The following is a 25,365-nucleotide window of genomic DNA, read 5'->3' on the forward strand; positions in this document are numbered from 1 at the left end:
GAATGACATGCAAATTAGTTTTTTCTGTAGCTGCTCAAACAGATTCCCAGTGTTCAGAGCACAGGGTGGATATACAGTCATGTGAGGATGAGTTTATTTTGAGGGAGTGATGTTGGTAATTTTATTTAACAATAGCTACTTATCAAACTTGATATTTAAACACAAAGCTAATTGTGTGTTTCAGCCCAGTAGACAAAAAACTAGTCAGACAATTATTTAACAGAGAAAAAGTTTAAGCTTGTGCATACACGTGTAAGCTCCTGTCTTTGGTACTTTCGAAGGAGAACACCCAGTGTTGTGCGCTCATATTGTAACTGTTTCAGTCACTGTCGCCCTCTTAGGGCAAACCAAAGTATAAAACCAACTAGGGTGGGGCTGCATTTTTGAAGGAAAAGGGAAATAAAATCTGCCTGATTCACTAGCTCAAGGTCTCAAACCATGCAAACAAAACTGTTTATATTAAGAGCTGTTCACTTTAAAAGATAACAGAGTGGTGCTTGAGTTTGATTCCTTTTTCCACTGAATGTACATTTTGTAATTGACCGTTTTAGATTGGTTTTGTCATCTGACTTTGATGCATGGAAATATTGGCTTGGAAAATTACATCTGATTTCCCACTGCTTTTTTTCAGAATATAAAGGAAGACGAGAGAGAGTTTGAGCATTAGCCTTGGCAATTCAGTAGGTTCCCCCATCCACCCGGAGTTAAAGTACATTTTTCAAGTTTTTATTTTATCAGTTTGTTTGGAATGTTAATGTTACATTGCAGTGCATTCAAATCTTTTAAACCTTTCTAACATGATTTACGTGAACTCATTGTAGGTACATTAGTTGTTAATAACTAAAGCAATGCAACTTTTTAGACCTTGCACTCGTTTTAATGTAAATTATAAATTCCTCCTTGAGGGTTGCACAAGCTTACCTACTGTGGCAAGTATGACACTCCTTATGTATAATTCTCTCAAAGTACTGTAGTCAGACCAGCCATTCTCCATTGCCACAGTCTAGCTTGTCAAGACACTGTTTTTTCTCAATGCTGCAAAGATGCTTGCTTGAAACAACATATTTGATTATATCTTAATGAATGGAAAAAAAAAAGAAAAAAAAAACTTTCAATATCCATGTTAATTTGTTCAGGTGTCTTTAGTGTGAATGTTCCTAGTGAAGTCAGATCTTCTCAGGAGGTACTCTGAGTTTAAAGTGTGGTAGCTTATACGTGTATAAAACATCAGCTATAAGACCAACCATAAGCTTCTGATTGAAAGCATAAGCTGTAACGCCCCCTTGCCTTTTGTTATGTCACACCATTAATATTCATGAGCCAGGTTATTTCTTTTCAGATCTTAGTACAGTAAAACAGATTGCCAGTTATGCTAAAACCAGTTATAGTAAAACAGTAAAATCTAATGGTTTCCTTTTCGCTTGTTTTGTTTTAATGTCTAGTAAGTTGCTCTTTGTTGCTCTTGCTCAAAGTTTGGTCTGCTTAAAAGGTCCTCATTACAACTCAGCACTTTACAAAGATGTGTTCTGTTTCATTGCTGAAGTCTTATGATTGCACAAACACTTGAGGTATTATGAAGTATCTGCTTACATGGATCATTGTGGGTCATTTGATTCTGGGTAAGCTCCAAATGGATACACTCCAAATAATGCTCTGGTAGTGTCATGGTTTATACTCTTGTGAAAGCCAAAGGATGTCTCGCATCTCAAACTGGTTTAGTGGCATGTTGTGTGCCGCTGTTGCCTCTAATTGTTCCATATTTCAGTCATGATGTGCCTTTTTTCCCCACTCACAGAGTTTGCTCCTCTGGAGATGCATTACGAGAAATCTGTCAGAGCTGTAAGAAAAATTGCTGTGCAAATAGCACTGTAGATCATATAGTTTTAAAAAAAAGAGTAAAGGAAGTGGAACATGTATGCATTGGTGGTACAAGATTGTTGATAGAGCGTGCAGGGTGTGGCATCATGTTAAGAGGCAGAACATCTAACAGGCTGGGAGTGAAATAATAAGCTTTTGCAGCGCTTGCTAGGGAGTTCTTGAGTACACAGCACTGTAGGTTTTCCCCTTCTCCTTTTATAAATACTGGCTCTAGCCAACAATAATAAGGATTTTTTTAATGGCTTCCACGTCTCATGTTTTGCATTTCACCAACTATGGACTTTGTTTTACTGAAATCGCATGCAGAGAGTTTTGATATCTATAAAATGCAAAATATTGTGTTGCATGTGTGAAGACAAATCCGTTTTAATAAAGCATTTAGAACATCCTGTGACAGTCACATAAACAAATCTAATATGAAAAGCCTAATTTTTCATTGCATGGCACAGTGTTGTCTTTTCTCTTCAGTGCTGTTTATAATATTGATGCTTTCTATCCCCTTAAAGGGGTAGTTCACCCAAAAATGAAATTCTGTCATTTATTACTTACCCTCACGCCGTTTCACACCTGTAAGACCTTCGTTAATCTTCGGAACACAAATTAAGATATCTTAGTTGAAATCTGAAGGCTCTGTGATGTTTTCATAGGGAGCAATGACGTTTCCTCTCTCAAGATAGATAAAGGTACTACAGTGGCTCAATATTAATATTATAAAGTGACGAGAATATTAAAAACAAAATAACGACTTATATAGTGATGGCCGATTTCAAAACACAGCTTCAGGAAGCTTCGGAGCATTATGAGTCAGTGTATTACACTGATTCAGTACATACACTGATTCATTATGCTCCGAAGCTTCCTAAAGCATTGTTTTGAAACCGGCCATCACTATATGTCGTTATTTTGTCATCTCTTAATAATATTAATATTGAACCACTGTTCTCACATGAACCGATTTAAATATGTTTTTTAGTACTTTTATGGATCTTGAGAGAGGAAATGTCATTGCTCCCTATGAAGGCTCACGGAGTTATCGGATTTCAACAAAAATATCTTAATTTGTGTTCCGAAGATTAACGAAAGTCTTATGGGTGTGGAGCGGCATGAGGGTAAGTAATAAATTACAGAATTTTCATTTTTGGGTGAACTAACCCTTTAATGTTTGACCACCTCTAATAGCCCTTTAGCATAAGTAGACTATTTTATGTACAATTCAAATGATTCGCAAATGTTTTGTCGTCTGTGCTGTGTTATCGAGAGAAGCCTGAATTACTGAAGCCTGAAGAACAATGGTCAACATGGACTTGAAACCAGGCCTCTTTCTCCCCAATAGAAATCATATTTAGTGAGAGGGCAAATGCTATTTATAATTTAGAGGGAAGGGAATTTTCTCATCATGGAAAGTAAACAGAATTTCTCTGGTCCACTATGATCAATCTTTTTTCTTAGTGCCTATTCCCAGAAGAGACTGTAAAATGTAAAAACGTATATCTTCTGAAGGTGTATTGTCAGCATTTAGAATTACTTGTAGATGAACTTAAAACTAATACAGACACAGACTAAAAGCAACAATTTAAACATTTTTTTTTTTTAATTCTTGAATATCATAAACTTTTGCAGTTACTCGACCGTTGATGAAACAGTTAATAGAAGATTTCAATGTATCTATCATTGCTTAGTTTCAGGAATAGTTGAGATTTGCACACTAGCCTTCAATACTTCTCAGCACTGTATTCACATATTTTATTTTGAGTGTGTACATTCCTTTGGTAATCCACTAAGGTCAGGGTCAGGCTTTTTTCAGAAGTGGGTATACTTACTATTTTCAAGGGAGCATTCAGATTACTTTAATAACTCTAGATAGATCCCACCAAATTCTTGATCACATGAGACAAAAGGTCTTTCCATTTCAGTCTACAGATTGACTTTGGTTGTGATTATGTTTTGGTACAACAATTCGTTTTTTTTTTTGATGTACTTTTTTTTTTTTCATGCACCCTGTTTCTCATTATTTCCTCACATCCTAGTTCACACTACTGCATGTTATGTTTTTTTTTTTTATGTTTATATTATGTCACTGCTATTACACACAGTTATCCTGAGATCATACAAGAAAATAAATTCAGTGCCACGGTATTAAGGTCTAAAAATTTTGATGTTTATTTTTGGTTTTTCTTTGTCACTGGCAAGTGTTTTTTATAATTAAAATAAACTAGAACTTCATTTGCAAATGTTCAGTGAAATATGCATGTAGGTGTTTTCATGTCCAAGAGGTCCTGTGTAATTGTAGGGTGGATGATTGTGAGGGGGTGATATCTCTGAAACAAAGAACTATTTGTTTTGAAAGCTGGAATGACAGGCCCACATGTCAGCTAAATAACTCCATGTTAAGCAATGATTATCAAGTAAAAACCTCCCAGCTCTGCAAGCTACTGTTTGATATTCATTTTAAGGATATCATATGGTTTTTGTATATGTTTAAGCTGGTATACTAAACTGAGCTTAATACATTTACTGGTTTCACAGACAAGGCTTAAGCTAGTCCTAGACTAAAATGCATGTTTGAGCTGTTTTAACTGAAAGTAACTTGCACTGACATATCTTAAAATATGTCAGAGCCATAGTTTTCTCAAGATGCACACCAGTAATGTTTTTTTTTTTTTTTCTAGAGTACGTTTATAAAAGCTACTTAAATACCCTAATTAAACTAAGGCCTAAGTTTAAGCCCTGTCTGTGAAACTGGGCCTTAATGACTGTAGCTTTTGGATTATTTGGAATACGTAAGAAGTTATTGCTCTTGTTGTAAAGTGTTTTATATGCAGTTTAGTACTTTGTTTCGATGCTGAAGAAAGACATGGGAGACAGATAGTCTGTTCAAACTAGAAGGATGTGCTGAGTTCCCAAAGAGAAATCATGCTTGTTTACCTAAATTTTTTTGTTGGAGATTGTATTGCCATCTAGTGGTCACAGCTTGATCCTCATTTACAGTTGTTCAATAAGATTAAAAATATATGAACATAATCTCATAAACCTATCTGTAAAAACATGACATGACACTCACGACACTAACTTTTTCTTTTTTGTTTTTTTTTGTATTAAGGAAAGAACAAGTGCTGACACGGTCCACACTAGGGGACAGGTGAAGAAGCAAAACATTTAGAGGTATGCTGAATAAACAGATACGTGTTATAGCTATGTGATGTTAATAGCTACATGTAATTTACAGCATATCACTGCAAACATTGTCAATTACTGAAAATCCTTTTGTAAGTTTTGTGACATTTTTAAGATAATTGCTTGTGCTCACTTGTAACTCAATCAAACCTTCACATTAGGCCACACAGACCTAGTATATTTGTAATTGTATTATAACAGCTCTTCTTTGTTTCATTGTAATGTTTTCTCATTTTATTTATTTAATTTTTTTTTAAAGATGGCTGACGAGCAGGACACAAGGGAAGTGCTTTTCCCACAGTGGATGGGCGCTGATAAGCATGGGCTCACCATAGAACAAAAAGGTCAAGGAGAGATTTTTGTCAAAGAGGTGAAAGAAGAGTCCCCTGCTGCTCATACTGGGGAAGTACATGAAGGTATGTAGTTAAAATAAACCTGCATTTTCTGATGTAATGTGCAAACATTTAGAAAAAAATGTTTTCTAATATTTCTAGAATGTTTGATTCTTAGAGCAACATTTGAGCAGCATTTCCTTTTTTGGTGTTTGGCTATTGTCTATGAGCGAATGCTCTTGTAGTTCTTCAAAATATAATTTACATATTGTTTAGTTTGAACTTTCCATGTACTGCCCTTTGTTACAGGTGACCAAATTGTTGGGGCCACCATTTACTTTGACAACATGAGCTCAGAAGAAACAGCTGAGCTTCTGAAGACTCTAAACCGACATAAGGTTGGACTAAAATTGCAAAACAAGACTGGAGACAAGTCACCTTGCCGCTCTCCAATGGGGACATTGTCCTGGGAAGGACGTGGAGGGTTAGGAGGCTCTAGTTCAGACATTCTCCTGGTAAGGTGACCTCAGTTGTTGGTCCATGTGTTATATGGGACCAGCACCATGACCATGTAAACTATAGATTTTATTAATTTCAAATGTTGTGATTCAGCCTTGGTACACATTTTATTAGAAACTTTGCTACAGTGTGTCAACTGATTTTAGTATGGTCAGTATTTCCACATTTAACTAATTTAACTTATTTATTTTTGTATATTTATTTCATACATGTAAACACAGACATGGATTATCATACTAATTTGAAACTTCTTTTCCTTTAGAGTGGAGATGACGAAGACTACAAAAGAATCTACACTAAGAAGATTAAACCAAGACTGAAGTCGGAGGATCTTGCTGAGGGTGTTGATGTGCGCACAGAACGCCACAGCAGCACAAGTAGTGATGGTTGCACCGTTACTACAATCACTCGGAGAATAACTACCTACACTGTGGACATGCCGGGGGGGACTAGTCAGCAGATTGATTACTCAAGCCCTGAGTTCAAAATGCAAGTCTTGCAGCATGAGCAGTCGGAGGGGGATTCTTCTCAAATCAGATTACCACATAGTAGCTTTGTTAGCAGTGCACACGGAGGTATAAAAATGGGCGACATATCTCTTGGTGGGCCCCATATCACTGGCTCCTCTGTGAAGCACTGTAGCACAGGATCTATCACAGCAACAAGTGAATTAGATGGTAGTGGGAGAGAGATTACAATTAATGTGTCAGACACTGGACTGTCAGGGGGAAAAGAACAGAGGGTGATAGAACGTTTTGGAAGGACTGAAATTTCTACAGGCAGGAGTGATCTCTCTGGCAGAGTAACCATGGGGTTAGACAAAGATGTGGGAAATGTTTCTTCTCCAGTGGAAGCTGGTTTTAAAGCATCAAGTAAGATAAAAGAAACTGGGTTTGCTACAGTTAAGGGCCCTGTTCTGGACACTTGTGTTTCAGGGTTTTCCATTAGTGAAGATACAGGGGGCATTATTGGCAAGGAATCTTTGTCTGAAGCCCTTAATGATGGGTCTGATGATAAAACTAAATTGTCTAAATTTACCATAGATGTTCAAAGGCCCAAGGTAAATATTAAACCTCCTAAAGCTGAAATCAGCCAGGGTTCAGATTTTTCCATCCCAGATGTTGAAGGTAAAGTCAAGTTACCAAAAGTGGAAACTAGTGGATCAGTTGTTCATGCGGAGGAAATTGGTGGTGAACTCATGATACCCCATGTGAAAGATCCAAAATTTGGAACTAAACAGTTTACTGTAGAAGGTCCTAATGTAGAAGTGATTTATAACAATCAAAATCTTAAAGATGTTAGTCAAAGAGGTTTTAGCATAACTGGCAATCAGGATCTGTCAGCTTCATCATTTAGAGTGAAAGGCACTAATTTGGAGGGCTCCAATTTGGGTACTGATGTAAAACTGCCATCATTTGGACTTGAAGGTCCAAAGTTTCAGGTACCTGATACAGTAGGAAGTCTCCCTGAAGCTAATATTAAAGTTACACAGTCAGACATCAGGGGTCCAGAGCTTCACACTGAAGGACATGAGATTAAAGTCAAAGATGCCAAATTTAACATGCCATCAATCTCTGGTCAGGGAACGTATATGCCACATGTGGACTTAAACCTGAAAGGACAAAAAGTGAAAGGAGATGTTAACGTGTCCATTCCAAAAGTTGAAGGGAATGTTACGTCACCAAAAGTTGAAATTAAAGAATCAGATCTTGAGGGTAATAAGGGTGAATTTACTGTTTCAAAGGTAAAAATGCCCTCATTTGGAATGAAATTTTCAGAAGAGAAGGGTGTGGATATCAAGACTCCAGAGTTTAACGTTGAGGGATCTGATGGAAAAGTTAAAGACAGCAGTGTCAAGATAACATCAATCTCTGGTCCAACGATTACTGTACCTGATGTGGACTTAAACTTGAAAGGGCCAACACTGAAAGGTGATGTCAACATGTCCACTCCAAAAGTGAAAGGAGATATTACAACACCAAAAGTTGAAGTTGAAGGCCCTGGCATTGAGGATTTTGAGGGTGGTTTTAAGCTACCAAAAATAAAGATGCCCTCCTTTGGAATCAAAGGTCCAAAAGTAGAGGCCCCTGATGTTGACATAAATCTTTCAAAAGCAGATATAGAAGTTAAAGCTACAGATGTGGATAGGAAGGTTCCAGAGCTTGACATTGAGGGACCTGATGGAAAAATCAAGGGCTCCAAATTCAAGATGCCAACAGTCTCTGGTCCAAAGGTTTCTATGCCAGATGTGGACTTCAACTTAAAAGGTCCAAAACTTAAAGGTGATGTTGACGTGTCTGTTCCAAAAGTGGAAGGAAATGTTAAAGCAACAAAAGTTGAAATTGATGGCCCAGACCTTGAGGGTCCTGAGGGTGGTTTTAAAATGCCAAAGATCAAAATGCCATCATTTGGAATCAAGGGTCCAAAAATGGAGAGTCCAAATGTTGATGTGAAAATGCCTAAAGCCGATATTGAGGTAAAAGCACCAGATGTGGATATTAAAGCTCCAGAGCTTAACATCGAAGGACCTGAGGGAAATATCAAGGGCTCCAAATTCAAGATGCCATCAGTCTCTGGTCCAAAAATTTCTATGCCAGATGTGGACTTCAACCTGAAAGGCCCAAAACTTAAAGGTGATGTTGATGTGTCCGTTTCAAAAGTTAAAGGAGACATTAAAGGACCAGAAGTAGATATCAAGGGCCCAGAGCTTGACATTGAGGGACCAGAGGGAAAAATCAAGGGCTCCAAATTCAAGATGCCATCAGTCTCTGGACCAAAGGTTTCTATGCCAGATGTGGACTTCAACTTGAAAGGTCCAAAACTTAAAGGTGATGTTGACGTGTCTGTTCCAAAAGTGGAAGGAAATGTTAAAGCAACAAAAGTTGAAATTGAAGGCCCAGACCTTGAGGGTCCTGAGGGTGGTTTTAAAATGCCAAAGATCAAAATGCCATCATTTGGAATCAAGGGTCCAAAAATGGAGAGTCCAAATGTTGATGTGAAAATGCCTAAAGCTGATATTGAGGTAAAAGCACCAGATGTGGATATTAAAGCTCCAGAGCTTAACATCGAAGGACCTGAGGGAAATATCAAGGGCTCAAAATTCAAGATTCCATCAGTCTCTGGTCCAAAAATTTCTATGCCAGATGTGGACTTCAACCTGAAAGGCCCAAAACTTAAAGGTGATGTTGATGTGTCCGTTTCAAAAGTTAAAGGAGACATTAAAGGACCAGGAGTAGATATCAAGGGCCCAGAGCTTGACATTGAAGGACCAGAGGGAAAAATCAAGGGCTCCAAATTCAAGATGCCATCAGTCTCTGGACCAAAGGTTTCTATGCCAGATGTGGACTTAAACTTGAAAGGTCCAAAACTTAAAGGTGATGTTGACGTGTCTGTTCCAAAAGTGGCAGGAAATGTTAAAGCAACAAAAGTTGAAATTGAAGGCCCAGAACTTGTGGGTCCTGAGGGTGGTTTTAAGATGCCAAAGATGAAAATACCATCATTCGGATTCAAGGGTCCAAAAATGGATGGTCCAGATGTTGATGTGAAACTCCATAAAGCCGATATTGAGGTTAGGGCACCAGATGTGGATATCAAAGCCCCAGAGCTGGACATTGAAGGACCTGATGGAAAAATCAAGGGCCCCAAATTCAAGATGCCAACAATCTCTGGTCCAAAGATTTCTATGCCAGATGTTGACTTCAACCTGAAAGGCCCAAAACTTAAAGGTGATGTTGATGTGTCCATTTCAAAAGTGGAAGGAGATATTAAAGCACCAAAAGTAGAAATTGAAGGCCCAGAACTTGAGGGTCCTGAGGGTGGTTTTAAGATGCCAAAGATGAAAATGCCATCATTCGGATTCAAGGGTCCAAAAATGGATGGTCCAGATGTTGATGTGAAACTCCATAAAGCCGATATTGAGGTTAAGGCACCAGATGTGGATATCAAAGCCCCAGAGCTGGACTTTGAAGGACCTGATGGAAAAATCAAGGGCCCCAAATTCAAGATGCCAACAATCTCTGGTCCAAAGATTTCTATGCCAGATGTTGACTTCAACCTGAAAGGCCCAAAACTTAAAGGTGATGTTGATGTGTCCATTTCAAAAGTGGAAGGAGATATTAAAGCACCAAAAGTAGAAATTGAAGGACCAGAACTTGAGGGTCCTGAGGGTGGTTTTAAGATGCCAAAGATGAAAATGCCATCATTCGGATTCAAGGGTCCAAAAATGGATGGTCCAGATGTTGATGTGAAACTCCATAAAGCCGATATTGAGGTTAAGGCACCAGATGTGGATATCAAAGCCCCAGAGCTGGACATTGAAGGACCTGATGGAAAAATCAAGGGCCCCAAATTCAAGATGCCAACAATCTCTGGTCCAAAGATTTCTATGCCAGATGTTGACTTCAACCTGAAAGGCCCAAAACTTAAAGGTGATGTTGATGTGTCCATTTCAAAAGTGGAAGGAGATATTAAAGCACCAAAAGTAGAAATTGAAGGCCCAGAACTTGAGGGTCCTGAGGGTGGTTTTAAGATGCCAAAGATGAAAATGCCATCATTCGGATTCAAGGGTCCAAAAATGGATGGTCCAGATGTTGATGTGAAACTCCATAAAGCCGATATTGAGGTTAAGGCACCAGATGTGGATATCAAAGCCCCAGAGCTGGACTTTGAAGGACCTGATGGAAAAATCAAGGGCCCCAAATTCAAGATGCCAACAATCTCTGGTCCAAAGATTTCTATGCCAGATGTTGACTTCAACCTGAAAGGCCCAAAACTTAAAGGTGATGTTGATGTGTCCATTTCAAAAGTGGAAGGAGATATTAAAGCACCAAAAGTAGAAATTGAAGGACCAGAACTTGAGGGTCCTGAGGGTGGTTTTAAGATGCCAAAGATGAAAATGCCATCATTCGGATTCAAGGGTCCAAAAATGGATGGTCCAGATGTTGATGTGAAACTCCATAAAGCCGATATTGAGGTTAAGGCACCAGATGTGGATATCAAAGCCCCAGAGCTGGACATTGAAGGACCTGATGGAAAAATCAAGGGCCCCAAATTCAAGATGCCAACAATCTCTGGTCCAAAGATTTCTATGCCAGATGTTGACTTCAACCTGAAAGGACCAAAATTGAAAGGTGATGTTGATGTGTCCATTCCTAAAGTGGAAGGAGATATTAAAGCACCAAAAGTTGAAATTGAAGGCCCAGACCTTGAGGGTCCTGAGGGTGGTTTTAAGATGCCAAAGATCAAAATGCCATCGTTTGGATTTAAAGGTCCTAAAATGGAGGGCCCAGATGTTGACATCGATCTCCCAAAAGTAGATGTTGATGTTAAAGGACCTGAAATTGACATCAAAGCTCCTGATCTTGACATTGAGGGACCTGATGGGAAAATCAAAGGTCCCAAGTTCAAAATGCCTTCCATATCTGGTCCAAAGATCTCAATGCCAGATGTTGACTTCAACCTGAAAGGTCCCAAACTGAAAGGCGATGTTGATGTGTCCATTCCAAAAGTGGAAGGAGAAATTAAAGCACCAAAAGTTGAAATTGAAGGCCCAGACCTTGAAGGTCCTGAGGGTGGTTTTAAGATGCCAAAGATCAAAATGCCATCATTTGGATTCAAGGGTCCCAAAGTGGAGGGTCCAGATGTTGATGTGAAAATTCCTAAAGGTGATATTGAGGTTAAGTCATCAGCTGTGGATATTAATGCTCCAGAGCTTGATATTGAAGGACCTGAAGGAAAGATCAAGGGCCCCAAATTCAAGATGCCATCAATCTCTGGTCCAAATATTTCCATGCCAGATGTTGACTTCAACCAGAAAGGGCCAAAACTGAAAGGTGATGTTGGTGTATCAGTTCCAAAAGTTAAAGGAGACATTAAAAACCCAGAAATAGATATCAAGGGCCCTGAGCTTGACATTGAGGGACCTGAGGGAAAAATCAAGGGCCCCAAATTAAAGATGCCATCTATCTCTGGCCCAAAGATTTCTATGCCAGATGTTGACTTCAACCTGAAAGGACCAAAACTCAAAGGTGATGTTGATGTGTCTGTTCCTAAAATGGAAGGAGATATTAAAGGACCGAAAGTTGAAATTGAAGGCCCAGACCTTGAGGGTCATGAGGGTGGTTTTAAAATGCCAAAGTTCAAAATGCCATCATTCGGACTTAAGGGTCCAAAAGTGGAGGGTCCAGATGTTGATGTGAAAATCCCTAAAGCTGATGTTGAGGTTAAGGCACCAGATGTGGATATTAAAGCTCCAGAGCTTGACATCGAAGGACCTGACGGAAAAATCAAGGGCCCCAAATTCAAGATGCCATCTGTCTCTGGCCCAAAGATTTCTATGCCAGATGTTGACTTCAACCTGAAAGGTCCAAAACTCAAAGGTGATGTTGATGTGTCTGTTCCTAAAATGGAAGGAGATATTAAAGGACCGAAAGTTGAAATTGAAGGCCCAGACCTTGAGGGTCCCGAGGGTGGTTTTAAGATGCCAAAGATCAAAATGCCATCATTTGGACTCAAAGGTCCAAAAGTGGAGGGCCCAGATGTTGACATCAATCTCTCCAAAGCGGATGTTAAAGGACCTGAAATTGACATCAAAACTCCTGATCTTGACATCGAAGGACCTGATGGGAAAATCAAGGGCTCTAAATTCAAGATGCCATCTATCTCCGGTCCAAGGATCTCTATGCCAGATGTTGACTTCAACCTGAAAGGTCCCAAATTGAAAGGCGATGTTGATGTGACCGTTCCTAAAGTTAAAGGAGAGATTAAAGCACCAGAAGGAGATATCAAGGGCCCAGAGCTTGATATTGAGGGACCTGAGGGGAAAATCAAGGGCTCTAAATTCAAGATGCCGTCTATCTCTGGCCCAAAGATTTCTATGCCAGATGTGGACTTCAACCTGAAAGGTCCAAAACTCAAGGGTGATGTTGATGTATCTGTTGCAAAAGTAGAAGGAGATATTAAAGCACCAAAAGTGGAAATTGAAGGCCCAGACCTTGAGGGTCCTGAGGGTGGTTTTAAGATGCCAAAGATCAAAATGCCATCATTTGGACTTAAAGGTCCTAAAGTGGAAGGCCCAGATGTTGACATCAGTCTCCCAAAAGCAGATGTTAAAGGACCTGAAATTGACATCAAAACTCCTGATCTTGACATTGAGGGAGCTGATGGGAAAATCAAAGGTCCCAAGTTCAAAATGCCTTCCATGTCTGGTCCAAAGATCTCTATGCCAGATGTTGACTTCAACCTGAAAGGTCCCAAATTGAAAGGCGATGTTGATGTGTCTGTTCCAAAAGTTAAAGGAGACATTAAAGGACCAGAAGTAGATATCAAGGGCCCAGAGCTTGACATTGAGGGACCAGAGGGAAAAATCAAGGGATCCAAATTCAAGATGCCAACAATCTCTGGTCCAAAGATTTCTATGCCAGATGTTGACTTCAACCTGAAAGGACCAAAATTGAAAGGTGATGTTGATGTGTCCGTTCCAAAAGTGGAAGGAGATATTAAAGCACCAAAAGTGGAAATTGAAGGCCCAGACCTTGAGGGCCCTGAGGGGAAAATCAAAGGTCCCAAGTTCAAAATGCCTTCCATGTCTGGTCCAAAGATCTCTATGCCAGATGTTGACTTCAACCTGAAAGGTCCCAAATTGAAAGGCGATGTTGATGTGTCTGTTCCAAAAGTTAAAGGAGACATTAAAGGACCAGAAGTAGATATCAAGGGCCCAGAGCTTGACATTGAGGGACCAGAGGGAAAAATCAAGGGATCCAAATTCAAGATGCCAACAATCTCTGGTCCAAAGATTTCTATGCCAGATGTTGACTTCAACCTGAAAGGACCAAAATTGAAAGGTGATGTTGATGTGTCTGTTCCAAGAGTGGAAGGAGATATTAAAGCACCAAAAGTGGAAATTGAAGGCCCAGACCTTGAGGGCCCTGAAGGTGGTTTTAAGATGCCAAAGTTCAAAATGCCATCATTCGGATTCAAGGGTCCAAAAGTTGAGGGTCCAGATGTTGATGTGAAAATCCCTAAAGCTGATATTGACGTTAAGCCACCTGATGTGGATATTAAAGCTCCAGAGCTTGACATTGAAGGACCTGAGGGAAAAATCAAGGGCCCCAAATTCAAGATGCCATCTCTCTCTGGCCCAAAGATTTCAATGCCAGATGTTGACTTCAACCTGAAAGGTCCAAAACTGAAAGGTGATGTTGATGTGTCTGTCCCTAAAATGGAAGGAGATATTAAAGGTCCGAAAGTTGAAATTGAAGGCCCAGACCTTGAGGGTCTTGAGGGTGGTTTTAAGATGCCAAAGATCAAAATGCCATCTTTTGGACTCAAGGGTCCAAAAGTGGAAGGCCCAGATGTTGACATAAATCTCCCAAAAGCCGACGTTGATGTTAAAGGACCTGAAATTGACATCAAAACTCCTGATCTTGACATTGAGGGGCCTGATGGGAAAATCAAAGGTCCCAAGTTCAAAATGCCTTCCATGTCTGGTCCAAAGATCTCTATGCCAGATGTTGACTTCAACCTGAAAGGTCCAAAACTGAAAGGTGATGTTGATGTGTCCGTTCCAAAAGTGGAAGGAGATATTAAAGCACCAAAAGTGGAAATTGAAGGCCCAGACCTCGAGGGCCCTGAGGGTGGTTTTAAGATGCCAAAGTTCAAAATGCCATCTTTTGGACTCAAGGGTCCAAAAGTGGAAGGCCCAGATGTTGACATAAATCTCCCAAAAGCAGATGTTGATCTTAAAGGACCTGGAATTGACATCAAAACTCCTGATCTTGACATTGAGGGGCCTGAGGGGAAAATCAAAGGTCCCAAGTTCAAAATGCCTTCCATGTCTGGTCCAAAGATCTCTATGCCAGATGTTGACTTCAACCTGAAAGGTCCAAAACTGAAAGGTGATGTTGATGTGTCCGTTCCAAAAGTGGAAGGAGATATTAAAGCACCAAAAGTGGAAATTGAAGGCCCAGACCTTGAGGGCCCTGAGGGTGGTTTTAAGATGCCAAAGTTCAAAATGCCATCTTTTGGACTGAAGGGTCCAAAAGTGGAAGGCCCAGATGTCGACATAAATCTCCCAAAAGCCGACGTTGATGTTAAAGGACCTGAAATTGACATCAAAACTCCTGATCTTGACATTGAGGGGCCTGATGGGAAAATCAAAGGTCCCAAGTTCAAAATGCCTTCCATGTCTGGTCCAAAGATCTCTATGCCAGATGTTGACTTCAACCTGAAAGGTCCAAAACTGAAAGGTGATGTTGATGTGTCCGTTCCAAAAGTGGAAGGAGATATTAAAGCACCAAAAGTGGAAATTGAAGGCCCAGACCTCGAGGGCCCTGAGGGTGGTTTTAAGATGCCAAAGTTCAAAATGCCATCTTTTGGACTCAAGGGTCCAAAAGTGGAAGGCCCAGATGTTGACATAAATCTCCCAAAAGCAGATGTTGATCTTAAAGGACCTGGAATTGACATCAAAACTCCTGATCTTGACATTGAGGGGCCTGAGGGAAAAATCAAAGGTCCCAAGTTCAAAATGCCTTCCATGTCTGGTCCAAAGATCTCTATGCCAGATGTTGACTTCAACCTGAAAGGTCCAAAACTGAAAGGTGATGTTGATGTGTCCGTTCCAAAAGTGGAAGGAGATATTAAAGCACCAAAAGTGGAAATTGAAGGCCCAGACCTTGAGGGCCCTGAGGGTGGTTTTAAGATGCCAAAGTTCAAAATGCCATCTTTTGGACTGAAGGGTCCAAAAGTGGAAGGCCCAGATGTTGACATAAATCTCCCAAAAGCAGATGTTGATCTTAAAGGACCTGGAATTGACATCAAAACTCCTGATCTTGACATTGAGGGGCCTGAGGGAAAAATCAAAGGTCCCAAGTTCAAAATGCCTTCCATGTCTGGTCCAAAGATCTCTATGCCAGATGTTGACTTCAACCTGAAAGGTCCAAAACTGAAAGGTGATGTTGATGTGTCCGTTCCAAAAGTGGAAGGAGATATTAAAGCACCAAAAGTGGAAATTGAAGGCCCAGACCTTGAGGGCCCTGAGGGTGGTTTTAAGATGCCAAAGTTCAAAATGCCATCTTTTGGACTGAAGGGTCCAAAAGTGGAAGGCCCAGATGTCGACATAAATCTCCCAAAAGCCGACGTTGATGTTAAAGGACCTGAAATTGACATCAAAACTCCTGATCTTGACATTGAGGGGCCTGATGGGAAAATCAAAGGTCCCAAGTTCAAAATGCCTTCCATGTCTGGTCCAAAGATCTCTATGCCAGATGTTGACTTCAACATGAAAGGTCCAAAACTGAAAGGTGATGTTGATGTGTCTGTTCCAAAAGTGGAAGGAGATATTAAAACACCAAAAGTGGAAATTGAAGGCCCAGACCTTGAGGGCCCTGAGGGTGGTTTTAAGATGCCAAAGTTCAAAATGCCATCATTCGGACTCAAGGGTCCAAAAGTGGAGGGTCCAGATGTTGATGTGAAAATCCCTAAAGCTGATATTGAGGTTAAGGCACCTGATGTGGATATTAAAGCTCCAGAGCTTGACATCGAAGGACCTGAGGGAAAAATCAAGGGCCCCAAATTCAAGATGCCATCTATCTCAGGCCCGAAGGTTTCTATGCCAGATGTTGACTTCAACCTGAAAGGTCCAAAACTGAAAGGTGATGTTGATGTGTCTGTTCCAAAAGTTAAAGGAGACATTAAAGGACCAGAATTTGATATCAAGGGTCCAGAACTTGACATTGAGGGACCTGAGGAAAAAATCAAGGGCCCCAAATTCAAGATGCCATCTATCTCAGGCCCGAAGGTTTCTATGCCAGATGTTGACTTCAACCTGAAAGGTCCAAAACTGAAAGGTGATGTTGATGTGTCTGTTCCAAAAGTTAAAGGAGACATTAAAGGACCAGAATTTGATATCAAGGGCCCAGAACTTGACATTGAGGGACCTGAGGAAAAAATCAAGGGCCCCAAATTCAAGATGCCATCTATCTCAGGCCCGAAGGTTTCTATGCCAGATGTTGACTTCAACCTGAAAGGTCCAAAACTGAAAGGTGATGTTGATGTGTCTGTTCCAAAAGTTAAAGGAGACATTAAAGGACCAGAATTTGATATCAAGGGCCCAGAACTTGACATTGAGGGACCTGAGGGAAAAATCAAGAGCCCCAAATTCAAGATGCCATCTATCTCAGGCCCGAAGGTTTCTATGCCAGATGTTGACTTCAACCTGAAAGGTCCAAAACTGAAAGGTGATGTTGATGTGTCTGTTCCAAAAGTTAAAGGAGACATTAAAGGACCAGAATTTGATATCAAGGGCCCAGAACTTGACTTTGAGGGACCTGAGGGAAAAATCAAGGGATCCAAATTCAAGATGCCATCTATCTCCGGTCCAAAGATTTCTATGCCTGATGTTGACTTCAACCTGAAAGGTCCCAAACTCAAGGGTGATGTTGATGTGTCTATTCCAAAAGTGGAAGGAGATATTAAAGGGCCAAATGTTGAAATTGAAGGCCCAGATCTTGAGGGTCCTGAGGGTGGTTTTAAGATGCCAAAGATCAAAATGCCATCATTTGGACTCAAAGGTTCAAAAGTCGAGGGTCCAGATGTTGACATCCATCTCCCCAAAGCAGATGTTGATGTTAAAGGACATGAAATTGACATCAAAACTCCTGATCTTGACATTGAAGGACCTGAGGGGAAAATTAAAGGTCCCAAGTTCAAAATGCCTTCCATATCTGGTCCAAAGATCTCTATGCCTGATGTTGACTTCAACCTGAAAGGTCCAAAACTCAAAGGTGATGTTGATGTGTCTGTTCCAAAAGTTGAAGGAGAATTTAAAATGCCTGATGTGGATATCAAGGGTCCAGAGCTTGATCTTGGGGGACCTGATGGAAAAATCAAGGGCCCCAAATTCAAGATGCCATCTATTACTGGTCCAAAGGTTTCTATGCCTGATGTGGATTTTAACTTGAAAGGGCCAAAAATGAAAGGTGATGTTGACGTCTCTCTTCCAAAAGTTGAAGGAGACATTAAAACGCCTGATGTGGATATCAAGGGGCCAGAACTTGACATGGAAGTACCTGAAGGAAAAATTAAGGGCCCAAAACTAAAGATTCCATCAGTATCTGGTCCTGAATCTCCTAACATTGAGGTTAATATTCCGGAACCAAACGTGAAAAAGTCGAAGTTCAAGATGCCAAAATTTAAAATGCCAAAATTTGGTTTTAAGTCACCCAAAGGAGATATTGATGTTAGTGTGCCTAGTAGTGATGTCAGTATAAAATCACCAGACATTGACATCAAAACTCCTGATCTAGACATTGAGGGACCTGAAGGGAAAATCAAAGGTCCCAAGTTCAAAATGCCTTCTATGTCTGGTCCAAAGATCTCTATGCCAGATGTAGACTTCAACATGAAAAGTCCGAAAGTCAAGGGTGATATAGATATCTCTGGACCCAAAATTGCAGGTGACATAAATGTTCCAAAAATGGACATTGAAGGTCCTGATGTTAATATAGAGGGCCCAGAAGGTGGCTTGAAGATGCCCAAGTTCAAAATGCCATCATTCGGACTCAAGGGTCCTAAAGTGGAAGGCCCAGATCTTGACATTAATCTCCCGAAAGCAGAAGTTGATGTTAAAGGACCTGAAATTGACATCAAAACTCCTGATCTTGACATTGAGGGACCTGATGGGAAAATCAAAGGTCCCAAGTTCAAAATGCCTTCTTTATCTGGTCCAAAAATCTCTATGCCAGATGTAGACTTTAACCTGAAAGGTCCAAAACTCAAAGGTGATGTTGACATAAATGTTCCAAAAGTGGACATTGAAGGTCCTGATGTTAATATAGAGGGCCCAGAAGGTGGTTTTAAGATGCCAAAGATGAAAATGCCATCATTTGGACTCAAGGGTCCTAAAGTAGAAGGCCCAGATGTTGATTTCAATCTCCCAAAAGCAGATGTTGATGTTAAAGGACCTGATATTGACTTTGAAACTCCTGATCTTGACATTGAGGGACCTGAGGGCAAAATCAAAGGTCCCAAGTTCAAAATGCCTTCCATATCTGGCCCAAAGATCTCAATGCCAGATGTTAACTTAAATCTTAAAAGCCCCAAAGTCAAAGGTGATATGGATGTTTCTGGACCGAAAATTGCAGGGGACATAAAGGCTCCAAAAGTGAACATTGAAGGTCCTGATGTTAATATAGAGGGCCCAGAAGGAGGCTTCAAGATGCCCAAAATAAAAATGCCATCATTTGGACTTAAAGGTCCCAAAATGGAGGGCCCAGATGTTGACATCAATTTCCCAAAAGCAGATGTTGATCTTAAAGGACCTAAAATAGACCTCAAAACTCCTGATCTTGACATTGAGGGACCTGAAGGGAAAATCAAAGGTCCTAAGTTCAAAATGCCTTCTATATCTGGCCCAAACATCTCCATGCCAGACGTAGACTTTAACCTGAAAGGTCCAAAAGTCAAGGGTGATATAGATGTCTCTGGGCCCAAGATTGAAGGTGACATAAAGGCTCCAAAAGTGGACATTGAAGGTCCTGATGTTGATATAGAGGGTCCTGAGGGTGGTTTTAAGATGCCAAAGTTCAAAATGCCATCATTCGGACTCAAGGGTCCAAAAGTGGAGGGTCCAGATGTTGATGTGAAAATCCCTAAGGCTGATATTGAGGTTAAGGCACCAGATCTAGAAATTAAAGCTCCAGAGCTTGACGTTGAAGGACCTGAGGGAAAAATCAAGGGCCCCAAATTCAAGATGCCATCAATCTCTGGTCCAAAGATTTCAATGCCAGATGTTGACTTCAACCTGAAAGGGCCAAAACTGAAAGGTGATGTTGATGTATCAGTTCCAAAAGTTAAAGGAGATATTAAAGCACCAGAAGTAGATATCAAGGGCCCAGAGCTTGACATTGAGGGACCTGAGGGAAAAATCAAGGGCCCCAAATTCAAGATGCCATCAATCTCTGGTCCAAATATTTCAATGCCAGATGTTGACTTCAACCTGAAAGGGCCAAAACTGAAAGGTGATGTTGATGTATCAGTTCCAAAAGTTAAAGGAGGTATTAAAGCACCAGAAGTAGATATCAAGGGCCCAGAGCTTGACATTGAGGGACCTGAGGGAAAAATCAAGGGCCCCAAATTTAAGATGCCATCTATCTCTGGTCCAAAAATTTCTATGCCAGATGTTGACTTCAACCTGAAAGGACCAAAACTGAAAGGTGATGCTGATGTGTCCATTCCTAAAGTGGAAGGAGATATTAAAGGACCAACAGTTGAAATTGAAGGCCCAGACCTTGAGGGTCCTGAGGGTAGTTTTAAGATGCCAAAGATCAAAATGCCATCATTTGGATTCAAAGGTCCTAAAATTGAGGGCCCAAATGTTGACATCGATCTCCCAAAAGCAGATGTTGATGTTAAAGGACCTGAAATTGACATCAAAGCTCCTGATCTTGACATTGAGGGACCGGATGGGAAAATCAAAGGGCCCAAGTTCAAAATGCCTTCCATATCTGGTCCAAAGATCTCTATGCCAGATGTTGACTTCAACCTGAAAGGTCCAAAATTCAAAGGTGATGTTGATGTTTCCATTCCTAAAGTGGAAGGAGATATTAAAGCACCAAAAGTAGAAATTGAAGGCCCAGACCTTGAAGGTCCTGAGGGTGGTTTTAAGATGCCAAAGTTCAAAATGCCATCATTCGGACTCAAGGGTCCTAAAGTAGAAGGCCCAGATATTGATGTGAAAATCCCTAAAGCTGATTTTGAGGTTAAGGTGCCAGATGTGGATATGAAGGCTCCAGAGCTTGACATTGAAGGACCTGAGGGAAACATCAAAGGGCCCAAATTCAAGATGCCATCAATCTCCGGTCCAAAGATTTCCATGCCAGATGTTGACTTCAACATGAAAGGTCCAAAACTGAAAGGTGATGTTGATGTATCAGTTCCAAAAGTTAAAGGAGACATTAAAGCACCAGAAGTAGATATCAAGGGCCCAGAGCTTGACATTGAGGGACCTGAGGGAAAAATCAAGGGCCCCAAATTCAAGATGCCATCAGTCTCTGGTCCAAAGATTTCTATGCCAGATGTTGACTTTAACCTGAAAGGTCCAAAACTGAAAGGTGATGTTGACATGTCTCTTCCAAAATTGGAAGGAGATATTAAAGGACCGAAAGTTGAAATTGAAGGCCCAGACCTTGAGGGACCTGAGGGTGGTTTTAAGATGCCAAAGATCAAAATGCCATCATTTGGAATTAAAGGTCCCAAAATGGAGGGCCCAGATTTTGACATCAGTCTCCCAAAAGCAGATGTTGATGTTAAAGGACCTGAAATTGACATCAAAACTCCTGATCTTGACATTGAGGGTCCTGAAGGGAAAATCAAAGGGCCCAAGTTCAAAATGCCTTCCATATCTGGTCCAAAGATCTCTATGCCTGATGTTAACTTAAATCTTAAAGGCCCCAAAGTCAAGGGTGATATGGATGTTTCTGGACCAAAAATTGCAGGGGAAATAAATGCTCCAAAAGTGGAAATTGAAGGTCCTGAGGTTAATATAGAGGGCCCAGAAGGTGGCTTGAAGATGCCCAAGTTCAAAATGCCATCATTTGGACTCAAGGGTCCTAAAGTGGAAGGCCCAGATCTTGACATTAATCTCCCAAAAGCAGATATTGATGTTAAAGGACCTGAAATTGACATCAAAACTCCTGATCTTGACATTGAGGGACCTGATGGGAAAATCAAAGGTCACAAATTCAAGATGCCATCTATCTCTGGTCCAAAGATTTCTATGCCAGATATTGACTTCAACCTGAAAGGTCCAAAACTCAAGGGTGATGTTGATGTGTCTGTTCCAAAAGTGGAAGGAGATATTAAAGCACCAAAAGTGGAAATTGAAGGTCCAGACCTTGAGGGTCCTGAGGGTGGTTTTAAGATGCCAAAAATCAAAATGCCATCATTTGGAGTTAAAGGTCCTAAAGTTGAGGGCGCGGATGTTGATATCAGTCTCCCAAAAGCAGATGTTGATGTTAAAGGACCTGGAATTGACATTAGAACACCTGATCTTGACATTGAAGGACCTGAAGGGAAAATCAAAGGTCCCAAGTTCAAAATGCCTTCCACATCTGGTCCAAAGATCTCTATGCCAGATGTCAACTTAAATCTAAAAGGCCCTAAAGTCAAGGGTGATCTGGATATTTCTGGACCAAAGACAACAGGTGACATAAATGCTCCAAAAGTGGACATTGAAGGTCCTGATGTTGATATACAGGGCCCAGAAGGTGGAGTAAGAATGCCAAAAATCAAAATGCCATCATTTGGACTGAAAGGTCCTAAAGTGGATGGTCCAGATGTTGACATCAATCTCCCAAAAGCTGATTTTGATATCAAAGGACCTGGAATTGATGTAAATGCCCCTGATCTTGATATTGAGGGAACTGAGGTGGGTTTAAAACATGTTAAGTTCCCAAAATTTAAAGGGCCCAACTTTGGAGTAAAGCCTTCCGGTGGCAGTCTTTCAGTACCCGAAAAAGATATTAAGGCGAGCCTTGATGTCAAAAGCCCTGATGTCAACATTAGTGGACCAGATGCAAACATCAAGGTGCCAAAAACAAAGAAGTCAAAATTCTCTCTTGGAGTCAAGAGCCCAAAATTGGATGCAGATATTCCTGATGCTGGTGGTAGTTTAGAAGGACCTGATATGAACATAGATGTGAAGGGAAAGAAAGGTAAATTCAAACTGACTAAAGGGAAAGGGAAGTCTAAAACCTTTGATGGTGATATGAAGACTGAAATTGTCAAGTTGGAGACAAATGAACCTGATGTACAGTTGAAGTCAACCAAAGTAAAGAAACCCTTTTTTGGAAAGTTACATTTTCCTGATGTAGAATTTGATATCAAATCTCCAAAAGTTAAAGGTAATTTATCTGGTTCTGGAACTATAAAATCATCTGATATTGATTTGCCATCTGCAAGCCTTAAAGCTGATATTCAGACACCAGATGCTAGTTTGGACAGTCCAAATTTAAAAACAAAAGGGGAGAAAATAAAAATGCCAAAAATCAGCATGTCTGGCGCTAAATTAAAAACTCCTGAACTGGATGTTAGAGGTGCAACATTGGATTCCCCAGATGTCAGGGTAGCAGGATCCGGCATTAATGGAAAAGGCAATGTTAAAATGGATATGGGAGGAAAAATACAAGATGTTGATTTGACCGTGCCTTCTGTAAATGTCCATGGTGTGGCTTTAGATGCTGATTCAAATCTCACTGAACAAAAAGGTGTAAAAGGGAGCATTGAAATTCCAGGCTTTAATGTGAGGGGACAAAAGGTAGAGGCTGCAGGTGGGTTTGGCATGAAGTCAGATGCATCATTATCTGGGGTTGAGTACCAAGAAGGTAATGTAACCTTTCCTAAAATTAAAATACCAAAGTTTGGTGTTGCATTGCCTAAAGTAGAAGGTAGAGAGATGGGAGTAGATGTAGGTTCAGGTGAATTGTCTGCTGGTGCTAAAGTTAGTTCCCAAAATCTAGAAATGCAGAGCACTGATATGAAAAGCAGTGGTGGAAAAGTAAAAGTCAAAATGCCAAAACTATTTGCCAAAACTAAATCTAAAGGTGGCAGTGCAGCTGATCTTACTGCTGAGGGAGATGATGCTGATCTTACAGCTAAAGGTGGTGCAAATGTGTCTAAGGAGTTGAGTCTTAGTTCTGGGGAATTGACAAGTGGCAAGTTGGCAGTAGAAGGAAGCTCTGGATTTAAAGTTTCACCAAAGAGTAAATCTGCCTCCCTTGACCTCTTCAAAAAATCACGACATCACTCATCCTCTATAAGTGATGAGGGAGGTTTAGCTTCCCCTGTTTCTACTGAAGGGCACTTTGAGGCTGAGGGTGGCAACATTTCAATAGATGCTGGAGAAACAAAGGTTAAAGGCAAAAAAGGAAAGTTGAAGTTTGCTACAATTGGAGGTTTTAGCTCAAAAAGTAAAGGTTCATATGAAGTGACAGATGAAAGTGAGGTTAGGATTGAGGGTGCTGGTGGAATTGCTCAGCCTTTAAAGAAGTCCAGAATGTCATCGTCATCTAGCAGTGATAGTGGTTCAAAAGGTAGTTTTCGGTTCCCACAACTCGAAATTGCCGTTTCGCAAAAGAAATAGTTTTTATACTAGTATCTATACACAATACATTCACATAAACTATCTTTTTTTTTTTTTTTTTTTTTTTCCTGTCTAAATGACTATGTAAATCTGTCTTTCATTTAAACAATAGTGCACTGTTTCATCAATTTCCACAAATGTCCTTTACAGGAATTGATATTTTTTGAATCACAATTTAACTGTAAATAAGAGAAATCTGTTATGTAATTTTAATTCTTTTGTTTTGTAGATAGGAAATACAAGTCCAATCCAGCATTGTGTGTAGTTAATATAAAAAGTTCTGCATCCAACTTTGAGTTGTCATCTGATAACTTGTTATATTTTTGTACCTTTTGAAAGTTTTGGGTCTCTTGTCCTTTCTAAAATTGTCTGGATACATTTACACACAAGAGGCATGATTTTAGTTACATTTGAAAAGATTTTATGACTTCAGCTTCATTTATATAATTAGTGATGTTATCATATGTACTCATCACAGATGAATAACTAATTTCAGCAGTGATAAACCAGATATCATTTGTAAGCACAATGAAGTTTAATGGCTGTACAAACTGTAAATAAATTGATTCAAAATAGATACATGGGATAACATAACGTTGTCTTCCAAATAATATGACAGTTCAGATATTATGGAATTTATACAGAGATTATAATCTTCTAAAGTATTTATATCTAAGACTGTCTTTTTCAGTGATTGATTGAATCTTTTTAAATGCACACCAGCACTGTTACTTGCTTTGATTTTTAATGGTTTCTAAGGCATTTTTTTTTTCTTGGTTATATCTTCCACATTTTTTTACATCCAGTTGACTCTCTCTCTTCCTCTCACTAAATTTATGAAATGTCGTGCTGTCATGTGGTGATATAACTACAGGAATGCTAATGCCAATGGTTAAACATTAATATTTTGAAAAGGCATAAATGTGCATTGCCCTTGTAAATAATGGGACATTTAGGCTTCGAGTTTCTAACTCTTTTTCTTGTATCAGTTGCAAAAAATCTAAATAAAGTGATCAACCCTCAACATGTTTGTGTTGAATGTAACTCTTTTCATTGAAATCCTATGTATTGTAATGTAAAAACTGTAAAACCGCACATAGAACTGTTTTGCTGGAAAATTAACTTAAGTGTTGATTGCCTAAAAATAAGATTACATTCATTCAACTCTGTTGAATCTTACCATTGTGCTTTTAGCTTTCTATGAATACTTTGATAGGAGCCAACACCAAGAAAACAGGAAATGGGCTTTCCTGTCCTGGTTCTTCAAATCATTACTAAGGAAGGAAATGATCAGGAAATTCCTTTGAGGGAGGAAAATGTGGTTTG

At 40.0% G+C, this 25,365-nt stretch overlaps 1 protein-coding gene across 2 annotated transcripts in view; it reads left to right on the plus strand.

Moving 5' to 3' along the window:
- The window catches only part of ahnak (AHNAK nucleoprotein), a 32,950-nt gene extending 7,887 nt beyond the window's left edge, over window positions 1-25,063 (plus strand). Inside the window, exons 2-6 of one of the 2 annotated variants that reach the window (XM_067385566.1) lie at window positions 632-680; window positions 4,979-5,040; window positions 5,312-5,468; window positions 5,694-5,899; window positions 6,166-25,063. In XM_067385566.1, coding sequence (XP_067241667.1) covers window positions 5,312-5,468; window positions 5,694-5,899; window positions 6,166-24,039 — 18,237 coding nt within the window. In that variant the 5' untranslated portion in view covers window positions 632-680; window positions 4,979-5,040 and the 3' untranslated portion in view covers window positions 24,040-25,063. The remainder of the gene's footprint in view (window positions 1-631; window positions 681-4,978; window positions 5,041-5,311; window positions 5,469-5,693; window positions 5,900-6,165) is intronic. The other variant, XM_067385558.1, reaches the window with a different exon arrangement.
- Window positions 25,064-25,365: the final 302 nt, after the last annotated feature.

This window comes from Chanodichthys erythropterus, chromosome 1, assembly GCF_024489055.1.
Source record: "Chanodichthys erythropterus isolate Z2021 chromosome 1, ASM2448905v1, whole genome shotgun sequence".
NCBI classification, from domain to species: domain Eukaryota; kingdom Metazoa; phylum Chordata; class Actinopteri; order Cypriniformes; family Xenocyprididae; genus Chanodichthys; species Chanodichthys erythropterus.